This window comes from Melanerpes formicivorus, unplaced genomic scaffold, assembly GCF_026170545.1.
Source record: "Melanerpes formicivorus ecotype bairdi unplaced genomic scaffold, bMelFor1.0.p_v2 SCAF_14, whole genome shotgun sequence".
NCBI classification, from domain to species: Eukaryota; Metazoa; Chordata; class Aves; order Piciformes; family Picidae; genus Melanerpes; species Melanerpes formicivorus.
Genome location: NW_027142366.1, coordinates 3,469,626 through 3,490,488, shown reverse-complemented (window position 1 = coordinate 3,490,488; position 20,863 = coordinate 3,469,626). Strand labels below are relative to the sequence as shown.

Here is a 20,863-nt window from a genome sequence, read left to right as displayed (position 1 = left end):
AAGGCTTGGTTTCTGAAATCATCTCACACATTTATAATCTGTCTGGCAACAATTATCAGGATTTTTCTGGATTAGCTTTAACATAAGTGTTTATAGTTGGAGGGGTTGGTTCTGTTTTAAATAGAGGGGTGAATGAATCCCTAGTCAAGTGTGGATTGAACGGTGCTCCACTGAGTTTGTAAATCAGTGGTGATAGTGATATTTCAGGGGTATCCCTCAGCTGCTTTGTTTTAGGCATTAATAGAATGAAAAGACTCTACTGACTGGCTTGTAGTGCTTTCTGCCTGCAAAGTTTCAGAAAGATCATTTTTGAAGCTGCACACTCCAGGCCCTTTGCTCTCCCAGTAGCTTTCTGAGGGAGACCAGAGCAGCTTCTGGTAGCCTTTTATTTTTTGCACTGGAGTGAGCAGGATTGCTACAGACCCACTCTCCAAAGCTGGGGATGTGGAAAAGATCTGTCCATAAAGTGAATTTCCCAGGCAGGGTGGTGACTTGTTGTAAGTAACCTCCTACCATTCCTGCTGGCTCTCCCATTAGCTGATGGAAACACCTTTCTCAGCAATTTGGTCTTTTCTTTCGTGTTCTTCTGTGAGATGCTATTTCTGAATTTATTCCAGGACCTTGTTGTGGTATTTCATTACGTTGAAAAAAATTACAACTACAATATCTTATGTGGTTTGGTGTTTGGGGTTGTTTTTTTTTCCCCCTTTCCTGTGCTTTAGCTCCCAAAGGGGAGAGTCTGCAAGTGAAAGCTGAGACAGTCTCCATTCAAAAAGTAAAACCAGAACAATATTTAAGAGATGCAAGGTATATAAAAATAAAAATACAGCTCTTCAGTCTTCACTACTAATTCTCCAGTGTGAAACAGCCTGGAGTCTTCTCACTTGACTGAACAATTAACTGTTTCTGTCAGTGGTGGTTGATCGGTTTGTCGGTTTGGTCTGCAACAGCAATTAAAGGGTTTGTTAGGTAAGAAATTGTACCAATTGAACCAAACCACCATTCTGCTCTTCTTTGGGTTGAGCTTCTGGTATCTCTTTACCTTTCTAGCCTTCCTGATCAGCCTAGGGGTGCTTATGCTCTTCCCCCTCTACCAGCTCCTTGGCTCAGTTTCACTCACTGCCTTTTCCAGGATGGGCAGTGGCTGAGACCTTGCTGTTTGTCAGCATTTTGAGGTGGGATGTTTGCAGAGACTGGAGAGACCGAAGAAAGAAAAAAGTTGTGTGTGTGCCTGTGTGTGCATGGTGCTGGCAGGGAGAGAAATCCTGGAGTCTGCCCAAAGTCTTCTGTGAACCTTGCTGTCTTCAAAGGAGCTTGCTAAAATACCTATTTGAGAATCCGCCTGTGCGTGGAAGCGTTTCTCAATGTGTTAGAACCTTGATGAAATGGCATAAAGGGAAGCCCTGTGCAACGGAGCTCAATAGAAACATTCATTACAGCTAATTTACTTGGTGCTTTTTAAGAGACATAGCTATTCATAAGTTGTGGTTTTGCCTGATGCTGCTGGTAGTATTTGTTTTAAATAGATACACTTGCCTGCACACGCTCTTTGCCCATCTGAAATCTTGTCAGGCTGTCTTGGAAGCCTTGTTTGAAACACAGGAATATGCCATGTTAGGCAAATCTCGGTGTAACCTGTGGAGCCTTCTCATTAAAGGAAAAATCCTTTATGCTGTGCATGGTTCCACCTCAATAGTATCAGGGAGCTTAAGGAAAAGATCTTGTCTGTGCCAGAGAAATGGCAATTTGAATTTTTTTCAGCAGCATTGTCCTTGTTCAGCCATCTTGCCGCGCTTGCTTTTCTCAAGGGCAGACAGCAAATAAACTCTGAGAGGGTGGTGGGACTAAAAAGCACTTTGCAGCATACAGAGCCTGTGTATCACATCCCAGATGACCACAAACCCACTCCTGCTGACTGACCTGCCTGTTGCTATGGGAGAATTGCCATGGGGAAGGGACCACAGGACACACTTGTTGGAATGAAGGAAACGTTTTTCAGTCTTTGGTCCTCTTGCATACAGCTGAGCGACTCTGGGCTTGAGATATGCTGAATCCCCCAGAACTGTGACTGTTCCATTTCAGGAACTTTAGAAAATTTCCATCTTTTAGGCACGTGATGGCTGATGTGATTTACCTGAGGAAGACCCAGAGCTTTTCTCAGAATGAATGAGATGCATTTCCTTTTCTTCTGAAAGGAGAAGGTAGTGTTTGGATCATGTGATGCTTAAATCCCAGTCTGTGGTTGCCAGCTCTGTTTTCTCCTGATCTTACAAATCTGCAGCATTTTTGCTGATACCCCTTCCTTTCCTTTCTCCCCTTGAGACTTGTCCCTTCCACCTTCTCTGTTGGTGTTTGTGTTGCCGTGTGGAAGGCAAGATAAGGGATTTGATTACCTGACAGCTTACTCCCAACAGAGAAAGAAATTACTTATTTCAGCTCCCTGGTTTGACTTGCTATGCAGTGGTCTGGATGGTACTACTGGCAGGCACTGAGAGGAAATGGCTAAGGGGAAAGGGTGGTGGTGAGGGTAAAAGAAATGCCTCCTACAGCAGAGAAATAGGTTTAAATTGTGTTAAGATAAATCTGTGTGAAGATGCAGTTGTTATCTCTTTGTGGAGAAGATGTGAGGAAGAGGAAACCAGTGGGCAGTCTGCATGAGCTGCAGAGTTGTCCAGTTACTCATCCCAGTGAGTTCAGGGCGACCATGGAAAGAGGAGGATTTCCAGTCAGCTCAGATGCATTTGAGAGGATGGACAGAAAATTGTTGCAGTAGTGTGGAATCACAGGCTAGTTGATACTAATTCCACTGAGTAGGGTATGAGGCATTCCAGATGGCTTCAGTGTGAGTTTGCCTTTACTAAAACCCAGTTTACATTAGCTCTAGTCCAGGGACAGTGCCTAGGAAGTGTTTAACTCCAGGGACCCCAGTACATTGAAGTTGAACTGTTTGTGCATCTGGTGCAACAGGGAAATGGAAAGAGTTGCTGATCCTTTTTCTGGAAAAGGTTCCCTACAGAAGAAAATGAAAATTCATGAGGTAGAAGACAGACCACTCTCTCTTGGATTCAGCTAACCATTTCAAACCTGAGCTCGCTCACATATGCACCCAGACAATTTCAGTTCAGTCTGGGCTGGTGTGTGCACTTCTTGGTGTACCTGCCACGTTAGGCATAACAGTATGTATCAAATAAAGTGATTGAGTTTAGGAAGCATGCGAGGCAAGTCATCTGTGAGCTCAGGGGAGCTGGGAGGTTAGAAACCAGTCCTCCTGATCTAAACTCCCATTGTGACTTAAGAGAGCAAACATGGCCAAACATTTCAATGGGTCGCTTTGTCTTTTCAGCAGCGACAGAGATTGCCCTGCTCCTTTGTTTGCAGATCATCTCAGTGCTTTCTAAATCTAGTTTTCCTTCAGCTGTTACAGACACCAACGGCAGCTTTTACAGCTTTTCCTCTAATTAAACAATAGTGGATAATACCAAAGGCGTCGTTGCAGGGCGCTCTGCAGTTTATTTCCTTGTCCTGCTGATGCCTGGCAACATTCTTGCCTTGCTTGTCTTCAGATTGAGTTGATTCCTTGCAGCAGGAAGAACAAATGTGGATTGTGTGCTTCACCATTTACTTGCAGGCCCTTTGCTTATCTCTTTGTGAATGCACCAAATGATTTTTGCCAACCGTCTTGTAACAGGTATTTCTTGTTTGAGAAAGGACTTTAGGGGTAGGCCTTCGGTAGGATTTCTGTGTTAAATCTGCTCAGATCAGCAGAGCAATTGAAAAGGAAACAGCAAATGTTGAAAACTCATTACTTTTAAGGCTGTGGTAACCTCCAAAATGAACAAAGCACTCTTAAAAACCTGGCAGTTATGCTGTCTGTGTCCCCAGCCTGGGGAGATGTGTAAAGAAAAGAATTGTAATGACTCTTAAATTGCCATGGTGATAGGTACACGCTTGTTTTGCAATGTGTATTTAGACTTAAGAGAATAAGATCTATTTGTCTTCTCTCCTGCAGAACTCTTTCTGTAGTCTCAGTGCAATTAACTTCTTCATTTGGAATGCAGATAGCCCTAGCCAAGTGGATGATATAACTGGTTTTGTATTGGTATTTCGTACAAAGTGCTGTTTAGGGGAAAAGAAAACCTGGAGAAGGGAGTGGAACAGGAAATGTTGGATGATTTTATTATTATTATTATATTATGAAGGAGGGGTGAACAGTACCTAATCTCCTGTGACAGCTCAGACAGCTTTCAGCGCTGCTTGTATGGGTTTATGACATTCATTCAAACTGAAATTCATTTTCATTCACTTCTGATTGAAAGGTGGCTCTGTTACTCATGTTTTTGCCCACCTTGCTGCTCCAAACATCTGTAGTTCCAGCAGAACAACCATTTTGAGCACAAGGCTGCTGGTGATTATTCCTCCTGGGGTCTGAAGGTCTGTTGTTTGTTTTGTTGTGGGGTTTTTTTTATGTGAAGATGGAGGAAATTGATTTGGCTGTTTTGGTTACTGAAATGGGGAGGGGGGGGAAATCCTTCTGAATATTTTGCAGTGGAATTGTGTTGATTTGTGCTGGGTCCTGCAGGGAGGCTTGCCACAGAAGGGCAGAAGTTTGGAAGGGTGGTGGTGTCCATGGGCAGAGTGCAGCACCACAAAGCAACAAAGCCTGGTTAGTGAATGTTCCCAGCTCAGCTGATTCCCAGTGGCCACAGCAGTTATCACAGCCTTGTTTTTGAAGAAATGGAAATCTGAGGTAGTTGTTCTTGTCTGGGTTTGCTTATCTCTCCATGGGCAGACCTTCAGGGCTTAGATACTTGTTTGGTTAAGTGAAGCAAATTCTTATCTTTTTCTAACCAAATTTAGTTTGTTATTGGGTGCTCCAGTGCCTAAACTTTCCCAGTGAGTCTTTTATGTTGGCTGAGGCACCTCCTTTCAGACTGCTTCAAAGTATTATGGGAAGAGGGAGTGGATTTATGACTTAATGGGGGCTTAATTTTCATAGGTGCATGCATGTGCTTCTTCCCTTAGCTGATTACAGAAGGCAAAGAAAATCAGTTACAGGAGGTAATTTAGGCACTTCTCTGTAAGAGCTGCTGTGTACAGTACCTGCTGCACTGATTGTGGCCTGGAATGTTGGTATTCAGCCTACATGTTGACTGAAAAGGTGAGAAGTAACCACCTTGCCCTCCAGTAAAATCACGTCAGGTACCTTGAAATAACTGGTAATGGTAATGGCCTGACAAAGATGTCTGAGAGCAAATTCTCACTTGTGTTGAGAAACTCCATGTGGTTTTGGAATGCTGGGCATGGGAATAACTCTGTATTCATTCTTCTGGGTGAGCTATATGTAATTGACACAAAACAAGTTGGTTTCAGAGACCACAAAGGTCACGAGGAAAGAGCCCTTGTCTGGGACTTGTTGTTTGGGATCTTCTTTACAAGGCTTTTGATGTGGGCCCCTTTGGTCAAACTTTAGCTAGAAATGGCATCGGTTTTTCATCATCTATGTGCTCCCCTTTGTACCCAAGACATTTGCTGGTTGTAGAGATAACTGCCTCATCCACAGAGTTGGGCTGCTGTCCCTTCACATACTGTCATGGAATCACTCAGGTTGTAAAAGACCAAGATCAAAACCAGTCATGGGATGGGGCCTCAACCACCTCCCTGGACAACCCATTCCAGAGCTTCACCACTCTCATGGGGAAGAACTTCCTCCTCACATCCAGCCTGAATCTCCTCACCTCCAGCTTCATTCCATTCCCCTTAGTCCTATCACTACCTGAGATCCTAAGAAGTCCCTCCCCAGCCTTCTTGTAGGCCCCCCTCAGATGCTGGAAGGCCACAATAAGGTCACCTTCTTTTCTCCAGACTGAACAGCCCCAATTCCTTCAGTCTGTCCTCATAGGAGAGGTGCTCCAGCCCTCTGCTCATCCTTGTGGCCCTTCTCTGGACACGTTCCAGCATGTCCATATCCCTCTTGTAATAGGGGCTCCAGACCTGGAGGCAGTACTCCAGGTGGGGTCTCAGCAGAGCTGAGCAGAGGGGGAGAATCACCTCCCTTGCCCTGCTGGCCACACTTCTCTTGCTGCAGCCCAGGATCTGATTGGCCTTCTGGGCTGCAAGTGCACACTGAGAGCTCCTGTTGAGCTTCTCCTCCCCCAGCACCCCCAAGTCCCTCTCCTCAGGGCTGCTTTCCAGCCAGTCCCTGCCCAGCCTGGATTTGTGGCTGGGATTGCCTCAACCCAGATGCAGGACACTGCCCTTGGTCTTGTTGAAGCTTATGAGGTTGGCTTGTGCCTACCTCTCCAACCTGTCAAGGTATGATCATGTGCAATGTAAGCTGATGTTTTATACTATATTTTGTGATTTTATATATTGCATAATCCATAAAAGCTATGCCAGGGTTTATATATGCTTTATGTGTGTGATACATTTCATATATTTCACCTTGGCTTTTTCATGATTTGTCTATTTTGTCACTGTGCTTTACCACAGTGTAAAAGTAAAGCCATAAATCCAGCACAGCTTGCTGTCTCCTGTCAAAAAAAATCTTTAAATAGCCTTTACTTTCTCTTCTGTAGCAGATCTTAGCAGAATTCATTTGCTGCTGAACAGCACTCAGGGTGCTCTAACAAAGAAATCGGTGACTGTAATAGCTTCTCGTGAAGCTGGTGCTGTGTTTTGGACATCTCTGTGCCCTTTGCATTACTGAGTGAAAGGTGCTCTGAGGAGGGGCCAAATACTTGCTTTTTGTAGAGCCATGCAGGGCATGAAGTCATTCTGTTTGTTGTTGTTTTTTGTGGGTTTTTTACCTAAACATTTTTCCTGAAGTCTGCTTTTGGGTTGACTGTTTACACAAAGTCTAGTGTTTCCTAGCAGTATTTGCAGACCTTATGTGGATGCAATGCTTGTGGTCACTGTCCCTGGTTGACCACAAGACAGATGCGCAGTAGCATAGGTGCTGTGGTGTCAGTGTGAGGAGCTTGCCCAGGGAACTTTTGTTTAAACCCCCAAAATTCCAGCAATATCTTTTATATCATAGAATTGTCAGGGTTGGCAGGGACCTCAAGGATCATCTAGGTCCAACCCCCTGCCATGAGCAGGGACCCCTCACACTAAATAAGGTTGCTCAGAGCCACATCCAGCCTGGCCTTAATAACCTCCAGGCATGAGGCTTCCACCACCTCCCTGGGCAACCTGTGCCAGTGTCTCACCATCCTCATGGGGAAGAACTTCTTCCTAGCATCCATTCTGAATCTACCCATTTCTATTTTTTTTCCATTCCCCCTAGTCCTATCATTACCTGACACCCTCAGAAGTCCCTCCCCAGCTTTCTTGTAGGCCCCCTTAAGATACTGGAAGGCCACAGTAAGGTCTTCTCAGAGCCTTCTTCTCCAGGCTCAACAGCCACAACTCCCTCAGTCTGTCCTCACAGGAGAGGTGCTCCAGCCCTTCTCTTGGCCCTTCTCTGGAGACCTTCCAGCACCTCCAGATCCTTCCTGCAATAGAGGCTTCAGAACTGGACACAGTACTCCAGGTGGGGTCTCAGCAGAGCAGAGTAGAGGGGGAGAAGAGTGGAGTAGAGGGGGAGTAACCATGTGTGGCATGTGCACTCCTCCTCTTCCCCATGGTCTCCAGTGTATATATAGCATGCATTCACCAACTGCTCTGGGCTCTATGAACCCAAGCATGCAGCAGGGAGCCAGCAATCCATTTTCTTTTCCTTTCTCCTGCCTGTAATGTAATAAAGCAAGAATTGTTTCTATGTAGCTGAGGGAGGATGGGGAGAGGTATTTTGTGTGGTTTAATTTTAACACAAACTAAAAAAAAACCCACCAAAAACTCTTTCTATTTTCACTGCCTTGCAAGGCATCCTAAAAAACTGGGAATCTTTTGCCATAAGGAATTAATGTTTGCAACATACTACAATAATGCAGCTTATATAGCCAGGGAGTGCAGGATGTACCTGTCTGTAGCAGGTTGTCAAGCAAAACTCAGCAGTTCTGGAGCTGAAGATTCCTGCCTGTACCTTCAAGACCAAGAGATTTTGCAGACCATTGCCTTACCCCTCTAATCAGCTGCAACATTCAGAAGTGCTTACAAAGAGTTGCCTCTTGGGCACCCTTGGAAATACCAGTTAACTTCATTATGCTTTTTGTGTTGAGTCTAATCTGTCCTTTCAGATGGATCTTTTTCTCATGATGGAATTGCTAAGCAGTGGTAGCCATTGCCGTGCATCTCTGATAGGGATCATGCAACATGGATCAAATAGTCTTAACTCAGTTTAAATAACTCAAAATACACACAGGAATCTTGAGGAATGTGTGCTCAGTTTGGCTTGGGCTGTCTGTCCTGTTTATTTTCTCTGGAAGTAGAATTCTCACAGGCTTAAATCTTTTGCAGATGTGTCTCACTCCTCACTAGGAACAGCCTGATACGATTTGATTTTTCTCCCCTTTTGGCCAGAAAGAGGTTAATTAAGGGAACAATTAATCTCATTAAAACTGCATTCAGGTTCACTGTAATGAAAAGTGGGCTTCCTGGGACAAGATGAGTCAGAAATCATGCTGTTCTGATTTCTCATTGACACAGTTCTCCAGTGTTGCTCTGCTGATGTGAAGCGGTGTCCAGGGCTGTGCTGTTGTCACTGTTTGCATTGCTGTGGTGGTTGTGATAGAGACGAGAACAATAACGCTAGCCCCAGGCACCTTCTCACCCCTGAGGGAGGGGAGGAGTTCTGCAGGAATTTACAATCTATTTTGCATTACATTTCCATTCCTTGTGTCCCAGGTTTTTGCAGCAATAAAAGCATAAATTCCAGTAAGTCACCCCCACCTTGACTTTGCCAGCAGTGTCAGCAGTGGAAGCTGGCACAAACCAAGCTGTAAAAGCTTTCTAAAGCTCGGAGCAGCGTTGTGTGTTTTAACTCTGATTTTTCTGGCTCTTTATAAAGTGGCCATGTACATGCTAGCTGGCATCATTTGTGAAAGCTGGTTGTATGTCCTGGGTTCTGCTTCAGTGGATTGGGAAGCCTGTCTCTACAAACAAAACCACATCAGCCAACAAATTGTTTGCTTGTGTAGTCAGCCCAGCCCAGCTTCTCTGTTCCTCTTCCCGCTTCCAGGCTGAGATTGTGGGTAAGTCACATGGCTGGATCAGATAGCTGTGGGAGGCTCTCAAGGAAAAGCACTGTTAGATGGGCCTCTGCAGTGCACGTTTGCTGGGTTAGTTTAGACTTCATATTTCAGGTTGAGTCACAATTTTGGAAGAGTAACAACTTCTTCTCCAGATTGCCTCTACTCACAGACTGATGGGGCTGCCTCATGGCTTTAGGGTGCAGATAGCACCTTCTTATCTAACATTTCAGCATCCGTAAGTGGAGTGGAGTTGAAGAGTTAGTTGCTTCGTGACCTGGAGGCAGTAGCCTGGGGGAGATGTGGATCTTGTATTACTGGGTGCTTGTGAAAAGGAAGACTTAAGTGGCACTGGGATAGAGCCCCATACTCCTGCAGTGGGAATCTTCGGGCTTCAATAGTGCTGCAAAACAGCCTTAGGCTCGGTGTGGTCAGACCTGTTGGGATCAACAGCAGGTTGGGATCACACTGAACACTGTTAAACAAGGACTTACTTGTCCTTGACTCAGATGCTGAAAAATGCTGAGCACCTGGTTACAGCAGAGAATTCCATTACTCTGTGAAAGAAAGCTCAGCTGAGGGCTTGAGAAATGATGCAGCTTTGCTCATACTGGTATTGAGCTTTGATCTGTGTGATGCTTATGCATTCTCTGCTTTTTTTCCTATAAGCAAATCCATGCAGCAGTATGAAATCCATCCAGAGTAGCGGCTGAACAGCCTTGCTTTAGCTTCACCTTGGTAAGCAGAGTGCCTGCTGCTGGCGTTGTGAGTCCAGGCTGCTGAATGCTGAGCCAGCTCATTGGAGAAATGAGGTGGGGAGGTCTGGAGCACTTTCCCTATGGGGACAGGCTGCAAGAGTTGGGGCTGTTCAGCCTGGAGAAGAGAAGGCTCTGGGAGGACCTCAGAGCAGCCTTCCAGTACCCGAAGGGGATGTACAAGTTGGAACTTGATGGTCTTTAGTTCCCTTCCAACCCAAAGCAATCCACAATTCTGTGTTTCTCGGCACTTTTGTCACTCACGGCATTAAGGTGAGGTGGTCACAAAGACAGATTTACTTGCTGCCCACCTTCTGTCACCTGGCAGGATTCAGTGCTGCACTGGTTAAAAGTCTTGAGTTCAGCCTACGCCAGCACTTAGAGCGCTACACCAACACTGCTGAGTCTCTGCTTTGCCTTCTCTAGCCGAGACGCTGGAGGCCAGCACAATTACTGTGCACTGCTGGCCTTTCCCACGGTGAAACCTGCTTTTTATTTCCTGCTGCTTTAACCTTAGTGTCAGTGAAATGATCCCTGGAAAGCTTTTATTGATTGCACATTATTGTCTAATTAAAGTGCAATAAGAATTGCAGAACACTCACTCTTACAGCCCTGTGCCTGTTGCAGGCACCAGAAATGAGAACGCTTTCTGTTCAGGTATGGAAAGTGGCAGTGCTTATTTCCTTTTGAATTTCCCAGCATCTTCTGAGGGCTGTACTTGTAGAGGTGTGATTATTTCTTTTTTTTTTTTTTTTCTATTCCTAAACAGCAATTGGAAAAAAGTGTTACTTAGGGAAGAAATGAGGCCCTGTAGCCTTGTAGGGGTCCCATTTTGACCCTGCTTGCTAGCTATAGCCTATGTTCTCTAAAGGGAGGCACTTCTAAATGAATGGATTTTAATCTGAGGCCTGCTAGACAATCCTTTAGCATCATCTAGGGGGGTATAAATGGATGCTAGTTACACAATATGTACAGACTCAGTCTTTACATATACAATATGCAGAGGCCAGTTTGTCAATAGTGCTGCCTGGTCTTACCTGGAGGCTGTTTATTGCTCTGTCTGGACTTTATGGCTCTTTTGCTCCGTGTTGCCTGTGGTTTGATTCTTTCTAGTAACTTTTATCTTCCTGAGTTATGTGCAAAGAGCTAATAAAAGATAAATCCTGGTCCTTGATCCAGCAGGAACCCAAGTGTTTGTCATTACAGCTCTGCATCTTGCGTAGTCATTGACTGAATGCATGGCCTTGGGGAAATCACTTAACTTACTCAAATCTTTAGTTTGCAGCCTGTCACTAGGTCACAGGTGATACACAATGATACATTTAGAGAGATTTATGAGCGATCAGTAATTCTGTCCAGGACACTGAGCAGAAAGATGCCACAGAGAATGGCGGATTTCTGTGCTAGGAGTGAATGAATGACTCAACAGTTGCACCCAGATGCACTGAAACATGTTTAGTGTTGTGTGTGGAACTGACTTTCCCCTTTCTTTCCCCTGCAGATGTACTTTCCGATTCCCTAGCACGGTTATAAAGATTCAGTTCACATCTTTATACCATAAAGAGGAAGCAAAAGAGGAAGCCTCATCGCCTCCCCTTCGGCCACTTTACCCTCAAATATCGCCTCTGAAGATCCACATCCCGGAGCCGGATCTCCGGAGCGTGGTCAGTCCCCTCCCGTCCCCCACAGGCACCATCAGGTAAGATATCAACTATCCAAAGAGTGCTTTCTGGAAACTCCCATCTGTGTTCTGTGCCATCAATCTGTCAGCCCTGTTCTGTTTGGAAGGCTTGGTGCATAATGTGCACCGTGAAATGCAAGTTAGATATCTAATGCTGAAAATGATGGAAGGCTACAAAAAATCTGCTGTGGTGGCTGGAAGGAGGGCATCTGGGCTACTTTTAAGAGCTCAGAGGGTTTAAGGGAGAACTTGAGTGTTAGTTTCACGCTATAGAATTACTGGTCTATCTTTGGCAGTGGAATTAGAAATATCTATCAAGAGCTACCTATATGCATGGGGAAAAGAAAGCAGGCAGATTCTTCCTTTCTATGGGGAGGCCGCCTGTTTTATTTTTATCTCAATAATATTCTGTTGTTGCTGGGTGGTGCCGGTGTTATCTGGACTTAGGGACAAGGGTGGCCATTGGCACGTGGTTTCCTGGGAATAGAAGGAAATGGGGGTAGGATGCTGACCGTGTACTGAGGGGCTGCAGCAATCTGAACGTACATCTGGGCGAGTATCCTGTTTGGTGAATTATCTGATTCACAAACCTGCGGCAGAAATAACCTGAACGCCAAGTTAGTGTCTGCAGTGTTTTCTGGTTTTCTCAGCAGAGTGTTGATGTGGCAGAGGTGCAGGGTAATCTCTTTTAACATTAAAGCTGTCACTTGAGGTATAATAAACTTTAGAAAGTGAACTCGTGTGTAGGATGAGTTACAAAACGTGCAGGCCTCAGAGCCGTGAGAGTGTACCTGGTAGCAGCAGCAGCCTTTGGTTTGCTTGCTTGTCTGTAGAAAGGTACTATACACAAATACCCTGTGACAGCACTAATTCAGGGAGTAGTATTCAAATTTAGGTGGCTCAGAACTGCTTCAGTGTCACAAGTGAAGCCAGTTTGGTTTTGCATAGCTCTGGAGGCGCTTGCTTGTTTGGGTTTTTCCACCCATCTTGCGGAGCTGCGCAGATGTGCAGTGCAGATATTCGAGAAAGAGGGGGCTGGAGGTAGCTGTGGTTTTAGTCCTCTGTTCAGCCACTGCTTTTAGTTTATATTTAACCTTCTCTTTTTAGATGAAGCTTGTTGCTGGGAGGAGAGGGGGATGGTGTCTTTGCCAACATATGGTAGTTAGTTTCCATTCAGTCATCTTGCGCAAAGCGGCGCAGTGTGGTTTGTGTTACTAACAGAGGCTGTATCTTTCGACTCTGGCATATGCCTGCAACTGATATTTGACTCCCCGAGAATGTTTCTTTTGCATAAGGAGAAAGTGGAAATAGTAGTGTTGAATTGTGCTCAGCCCCTAACGGCGTGTTTACTAACGATGATTAATGATTGCATCCGTTTGTCTTGAGCAGGAGCTAACCCAGCCAAGACTGCAGAAAACCTCAAAAGACATCTGAGGTTTCACTTGCCAAACCCCTTTCGTTTCCAAGTTCCTCTTGCAGAGGAGGGGCTGACACGTTTGTAAACATCCCTGCTCGGCCCCTTCAGCCTTCCCCTCTCCCCTAGCAGGGTCTTGCAAGCCTGGTACCCCCATGGGCCAGGCTTTGGGAAGTGATTTGGGTGTTTCAGTTGGAGAAAGGGAATGCTCTTGGGGGGCATGTAGCCACACATTCTGACCAGCTGTCTTTCGGAACAGCTCTCTTCTGTCTTGGTGGTTTCACAGTGGTGGGTGAGACTGGAATGTTGTCCTCTCCCAAGAGGCGAGCAGGGAGGGTTGACAGGAGCTCATCGTGGGACCCACACCCCTCTCCCATTGCTGGCTTTGGGAGGTGGTTGCATGAGCTGGGCTCTCCTCCTCCCTCTCCCCCTTCTAGTATTTACTTTCCTAATTTGGTGCGTTTGCCTTGCTCCTCCCTGATTGGCCCGTGGAAAATTATTGCAGTTTGGAAATCCTGGGCAGGGTGAAATTTCCTTTTTGGAAAATGGCTCCTGGCCCCCTTTTCCTGCCTCCACCCTGCTGCAGGGCAGGGGCTGTACCTGTGCTCCCATCAGATCCAGCCCTGCCCTCCTGACCCCCAGCCCTGTTCTACCTCCTTGTTTACACTGCAGCTTGCTTCCCTGCAGATTCCCCCCTGCAAGCTTCTGGGCCTTTTTCAGCCTATTTATTTTCCCTCCACAAAGTGCACCACCTGGAGAGGGAATGAGCTTTGTTTAAACAAAACCAAACCTGCCACCCTCAGCAGCTTTGCAAAGCAAGATTCCTGCTTACTCCTAGGGAGAAATGTGTCCACTGTTTTTTGTAGCTAGGTGCTTTATCTCCAGGAGGGGCCCTTTGTAGATGTGTTTTGAATGCTGTTGTAGAGCTTTAAGAGAAAATGTTGTCTGGCAGCATGCTGTGAGGATTACACACAGGCATGGCTTATTTTGTCCTGCTTTGAGTTCAAAATTCCTTTTAAAAAAAGTCAGACTTGCATGTTCCAAGAAGTAAAAGGCACTCTGGCTGTAAGAAATCAGTAGGAACAGGCTGCCATTTCACACAACATAACAAGGGGCAGAGTGGCACCAAATCTCTTCACACTGGATTCAGGACATTGAAATGCTGCGTGAAAATCCTCGTGTAGCTTGGTTGTCAGCTCTGCCTCTTGGCAGAGAAAACTGAGTCGCACTTTCAGGAGTTAAAAGATGATCTTTTGGTGCATGGCTTTAAGGTTCTGCAGCTGGCCTTTGGAGGGTGCTCTTTGGGTGACACCAGTGACATGATGTTCCTCACCTTTAAGGTTCTGCAGCTGGCCTTTGGAGGGTGCTCTTTGGGTGCCACCAGTGACGTGACATTCCTCACCTTTGCTAGAAACACTTAGCTTTGCCTGGATTTGCTCTAGGTTCATGATACCAATGTGAATATGTTGTGCAGTCTGGTTCCCAGAGTGGCTTGTGTGTGGATTGTGAAACAAACCCACAGAGACAAGATGTGATGTAGGAGCCTATTCCTGGTGTCGAAGTCATGCTGAGTTGGAGCTTAGATTTACAGTGTTTGAGTTTCCTTTTTATTATCTTCCAATTGGTGCTAATGCCCCTGTAGTAGCAATTTAACTCACTTTTCCAAATAGCATCTCTCTCCAGCACTGCCCCTCAGGGTTGGTTTTCTTAGTATTTATGAGAATTAAATTATTTTCCTGTATCTCTTTCTCTGTTCTAAACAGCAGTTAGTTCTCACTGGTGTGTGTGTATATATATATATATGTATATATGAAGCTACAAAGGAATACTAAATGCTGTACTGTGGAGGTCAGTGTCATTATTCATATTTTACAGCTGCTACTGCTGGCTTATCTCTGCACCAGAACAACTGTGGGCTTGAACACTTTGTCTTGTACTCCTTTGTGTTTTCACTGAAAGGGCACCAGATAGTTAGCTCACACACAGTCTTTATCAGTTTAAAAGAAAGAAAAAATTCTTTGGCATGTAGGAGGAGCAGCCACTGGAGCCCTGTGAGAAACCTCTGCTTGAAAAGTGGTGAGCTTCAGTGCTAATGGTGGCACTGGTACAGGTGTGTGGGTGGACCCCAGTTTGTGTTTTAATTGTTCGTACTTCACGTGCCTGCCAATGTCCAGCAGTTGCTAGAAGGGTCAACACCTGATTCACAATTACATTAATGCTGTGAATCAAAAAATGCCAGGTTGGAAGGGACCCCAAGGATCATCTGGCCCAACCTTTCCAGGTAATAGTGTAGTTTAAATGAGCTGCCCCAGCATCCTCTCAAAGCTGAGTCCTAAAACTGGCCAGCGTAGGGGAATCCACTGCTTCCCTCAGGAGATGATTCCAATGCCATAACTGTTCTCATGGTGAAAGATTTTCTTCTGGAGTCCAATGGGAATCTCCCCAGGAATAACATGTGCCCATTACCCCTTGGCTTTTTGATGTAACTCCTTGTAAAAAGGGAGTCTCTGTCCTCATGGTAGGCACCCTTGATGTACTGCTACATGGTAATAAGGTCTCCCCTAAGCTTTCTCTAGGCTGAACGAACCCAGTTCACTCAGCCTTCCATGAAAGATCAGCTGATACCCTTCTGCATCTTCTTTTTTTTTATAAGCTTGATTAGTAAACCAGAAGATATGAGCTGCATTGACATGCTTTTATGAGCTGTATTCTCTAAACCTTATTTCCTGTTCTCCTTACTTTCACTGGGCAAAATTAGTTCAGTAGCACACTGCACGCTCCGATAGCGGATTACTCAGAGGCCTGCACTCTGGGAGCTGCAGTTATCTTGGCTTAGCCACCAACTTGTTTTGTGGCCTTTAACAGGTCATTTAAATTCATTGTCTGATTTTTATGCATGCATAGTGTAATTACTACTTTCCAAGAGTGTGTAGTAGATAAATTATGTATTGAGCTTTTATTCCATAAAGCGTGACAGGATGTGTGTGTCTGAGCCGTGTTGCAGTCGACCTGCAAGCTCTGGCTCTGCTTTGATTCAGACTTGGCTTGGAAAAAGGGAATGCTTTTTTTTTCTTTTAATAGGCTGTAGGACAGCCTAACAGCACTGTTTCAGAGCACTGAGGATTTAATCTGAACTTGTATGTTTCCTCTAAAGGTATGTGGCGGGAAGCTGATTGGACCTTGACTTCAGCGGGTGCATGCACTCACTGGAACAGGATTACATGAATATTGCCTGCTCTGTTTCATTCCAGCTTCCCAGCTTCACATAGCCCTCTTAGCTGTTTAACTGAGAAGCCAGTGAAGAGCTCCAAGGCAGGGTTTTTTTGCAGGCTCTTTTGCATTGTCTCTGTTATCCATTACTTCCTGCATGCGAGTAGAATATATGGCTTGGGTAACTCCCACAATTGGACAGACCAGTGATTATTTTTACTCACCCCTGTCTCCAAACCACAAGCCAACTCGTGTGATGCACACACATCATGTACGGAAAGCAGCAGGCTATACTGGGCTTGGGAGTTCCTACTCATACTTACGTCTGATAATGGACCATGTGCTGGAGGAGATGTGCCAAGCCATGTGCTGGAGGAAAGGTTGCAGATGTCACCCGCTACACGAGCGCTTCCTCTTCCCCAGATCAGTATGAAATGCTCACTGAATCCACAGTGGGAGTGAGCTCACTTCCTTTCAAAGAGGGGAACCACTGGAGCAGAGACAAGTAACAAGGATTTCAACTTTCTCTCACCGTGACTCGTTCGACAGCTTTGTTTTTCTTTAGCGTTGTGCAGGCAGGGTAGCTCTCAGATTGCTCCTTTCACATCAAAATACAGCTCGGTTTGGCAGTCTCACCACTTGTGATTGTTTCTGCAACCTGAAACATAAAACATGCAAGGACTTGCCTTTCTTTGAGTTGTGATTTTGGGGCTAGGCTGGGGAAGGAGAGATTCTCACCCGTACTTGCTGATTGATGTCCCATGGAAATGCTCGTTTTGCAAGCTGAAGTGCTGCACTTTGACCTGATTCTTACCTATTGCACATAAAAAGCATCCCTGGATCTTTCAGTGTCCCTTTTTGTAGCCTCCTGAAAGGGGATGTAGAGGCAGTCTGAGGATTGTGGCATTTGTCTAACTATAGTCCTCTTGCGCAGGGCCACACACCTCCAATTTGTGTTTGAGGAGGAGAGTGGGGAAGATGTTAGAAGTAGGGATTCTTCCTTTGTACTCCAGAGGGCCTTCAGAAAAATTGCCTATTTGGACAGGAGTCTGTGCATTGGCAGTGCTGCCAGGGTTGCAACATTTATCCCTGCTATGTCTCTTGTACCTGCTTCACAGATGTGCACCCAGATGTTCTGCAGAGGCACTGCTCACCATAGAATCACAGAATCAATAAGGTTGGAAAAGACCTCAGAGATCATCAAGTCCAACCTGTCACCCAACACCTCACGGCTACTAAACCATGGCACCAAGTGCCACATCCAGTCCCTTTCCGAACACCTCCAGGGACGGTGACTCCACCACCTCCCCGGGCAGCCCATTCCAGTGGCTAACAACTCTCTCTCTGAAGAACTTTCTCCTCACCTCAAGCCACACAGCTGGAAATAGATTTTATTCTTTTATTTTATTTTATTATTACTTTTTTTTTCTTTTACCTCTATAGCAATGCAGATTCCAATGCAGGTGAGCAATGGTATGTGAGATCCCAGGTAATCTTTCCTCTTCATCATAGAGGTGCTCTATCCATATACCTGGCTTATGTTAAGCCTCTATAGCTTGATCCCTACAGATACCTTGCTTCCAGAAAGGAATGAAATTCAGTAATGAGGCCACCTTCCTGCATTCTTGTACTGCCTCTCCTTCTGGGGAAACTGGCACTGGAGTTTGGAAGTGTTTTGTGTTCCCAGCTTGTTCATAGACTTGTAATGTGACCATAAATAAACCATTTAACCACTTGCTGATTCATGGAGTGGGTTTTGTTGTTGTTGTTTGTTTGTTTTTCCCCCAGTCTGTGGCCAGGATTGAGGGAATCTAGAGTGTTTTACATAATCTCATATGTGCTCAGGCAGCAAATCCCTCTAGACCAGTGTTCTGCCTCAGATGGATGTCTTTGGGGCAATGCAAGAACACAAAAAGTACTGTGTAATGCTAACTTACGTGCAGTCTGCCCCCTCCATTTTCTTGGATCAGGAGCAGGGACTTCCTGACCATCTGTCTCATAAAGCCCTTGATGGATTCCCTGTCTTCTTCCTTTCCCCAAGACCTCTTGCATTCACACAGACTTTTGTCATCAGCCCTGTCTTACAGCAGCATCACTACAAATGTAGAAGCACTTTCTGGTGTTTTGGACATGCTGAGTTTCATTTTGTGTGTGACCCTATCTTCTGTTTCAAGAGGCCAGGAGCTGAACACCTCCTCTTGGCTTTGTTTTTATGGGCTCAGTCCCCTTGCTCCTCAGCTTCTGTCTTAAACCATTTGCTTCCTGTATGGAATCTGCTCCATACCTGTGATTGTCCTGGTTATCTTTGTCAGTACCTTCTCTGGCTCTGCTTCATCCTTCAGTGTTTTGAAATAAGAGGCAAGTAATTGACAGCATCCTGGGTGTGGGCACACCACACACACAGTGTGGTACATCTTCTTTTTGCACTGTGATTCTTTGAAACAAACTGCTTTTGGACATTGCAGCAGTAAGTTGGACATCCTCTCCCATAGCTGGTGGTTAAAGATTTAATTGTTGCTAGAAAGTGCTTTGAGCTCAAGAGACTAGATTCCTTTTGGCAAGAGTTGAAAGTGATGCTACAAAGACCTGTTTCGTTTTCAATAGCCAGAGGTTCAGTCCTGTGTTTAAAAGACATCCTGCTCCTTACACGGGTGAGTGCGTTGCAAGCACTGCATTCAGTCCTCCTCTTTCTGGCCTCGCAGCTGAAGAAGGGTGAAGTGTTAAATGGAGAACATGCTGCAGAGGGCTGATCTGATTCAGCACGTGGTTGTAGTCTGACTCAAAAGCTGAGTCTCAGCCTGGTATTTAGGGAACTGCAGCTCACTGCCTGCCTGCAGTCAGTGTTTCCAGTTGAGATGCTGAATCTGCAGTGGTATCAAAGATCTCTGGGACTTGGGGCATTAGCCATGGTGCCGTAGAATTAAGATAATAGATAAGTATCATAGAATCAGTCAGGGTTGGAAGGGACCACAAGGATGAGCTAGTTCCAACCCCCCTGCCATGGGCAGGGACACCCCACACTAGATCAGCCTGGCCACAGCCTCATCCAGCCTGGCCTTAAAACACCTCCAGGGACAAGGCCCCAACCACCTCCCTGGACAACTCATTCCAGGGCTTCACCACTCTCATGGGGAAGAACTTCCTCCTCACATCCAGCCTGAATCTCCCCACCTCCAGCTTCATTCCATTCCCCCTACTCCTGTCACTACCTGAGATCCTGAGAAGTCCTTCCTCAGCCTTCTTGCCTTCTTGTAGGCCCCCTTCAGATACTGGAAGGCCACAATAAGGTCATCCTCGGAGCCTTCTCTTCTCCAGACTGAACAGCCCCAACTCCTTCAACTGCAGATGGTTTGTCTGTGTGCTCTGTGAGTCTTCCAATAGTATAAACCACTTGATTCCTTTACAGAATGCTTCCTTCCATAACAGACAAGCTTAGCCCAACTTAGTTTGGATTGCTTGTAAGCCTGCACAGAGAGAAGACATGGATCCCAGCAGCGAGTTAGGGGGTCTGAGAGATGGGTGGAATTGCAGACCTAGCTATGCCTTTCTCAGTAGAAGGTTATAGTATCAAAATGGATCAAGTTATCACCAAATATTGATGCAGTGTTAATATCCAACTAATAGTAATTGCTGTCCCCACACCTCATTTGTGTTTTATAGCACAAATAGGTGTTTGCAAGCATAAAAACCTCTTTGTTCCATAATATTCTTCCAGGGGGTGTGAGTGCATGCAAGCATCCCCAGCTCTGGGTGGCGAGGAGAATTCCAGGAACTCCAGGAAACTGATGTCACTGCATTGTGTTTGCTTGTTTGCTTTTGACTGCATTAATGTTTAATTTTAACTTAACCCTCAGAAGAGGTATTTTTAGTAAAACTGTTTCTTCACTCCTTCTGTTCCATGGGGACTTAGTGGAACAGATTGTGTCTCCTTGTTTTTTCCAGTTGTCAGCTCTTTCTCCCTTCTCTCTGAAGTGCTCTCTGATAGCTGACTGAGAGCTTGAACACTTTGTGTGTGTGTGTGTTACCATGTCTCTTTGCATGGAGTGGCTAAAAGTCTGTGGTATTAGTTCTCAACCCATGTCTCTTGAGGTGACCATTGATCCAGGCTGGAAGGGGCAAATCTACCTGGATAAAAGTTCTCTGTTCTGGTAAAAAAAATAATACTCCTTCCAAATCTTTGGCTACAGATGTTTCTTTTAGGTAGTTGGGGTTGCTTAGCCTGGAGAAGAGGTGGCTCAGGGGAGATCTTATTGCTGTCTACAGATACCTGAAGGGAGGTTGTAGCCAGAGGGGGGTTGGTCTCTTCTCCCGAGCGGCCAGCACCAGAACAAGAGGACACAGTCTCAAGCCGTGCCAGGGGAGGTTTAGGCTGGATGTTAAGAAGAAGTTCTTCATAGAAAGAGAGATTGGCCATTGGAATGTGCTGCCCAGGGAGGTGGTGGAGTTACCATCACTGGAGGTATTTAGGAAGAGAGTGGATGAGGTGCTTGGTGCCATGGTTTAGTTGATTAGATGGTGTTGGGTGATAGATTGGACTTGATGATCTCAAAGGTCTTTTCCAACCTGGTCTATCCTATCCTATCCTATCCTATCCTATCCTATCCTATCCTATCCTATCCTATCCTATCCTATCCTATCCTATCCTATCCTATCCTATCCTATCCTATTTAGGGGA

At 45.5% G+C, this 20,863-nt stretch overlaps 1 protein-coding gene across 1 annotated transcript in view; it reads left to right on the top strand.

The window, feature by feature from the left end:
• FOXK1 (forkhead box K1) overlaps nt 1-20,863 on the top strand; it is a 57,523-nt gene that overhangs the window by 15,488 nt on the left and 21,172 nt on the right. The window contains exon 2 of the mRNA XM_068146636.1: nt 11,385-11,582. Within this exon, the coding sequence (XP_068002737.1) occupies nt 11,385-11,582 (198 nt within the window). The remainder of the gene's footprint in view (nt 1-11,384; nt 11,583-20,863) is intronic.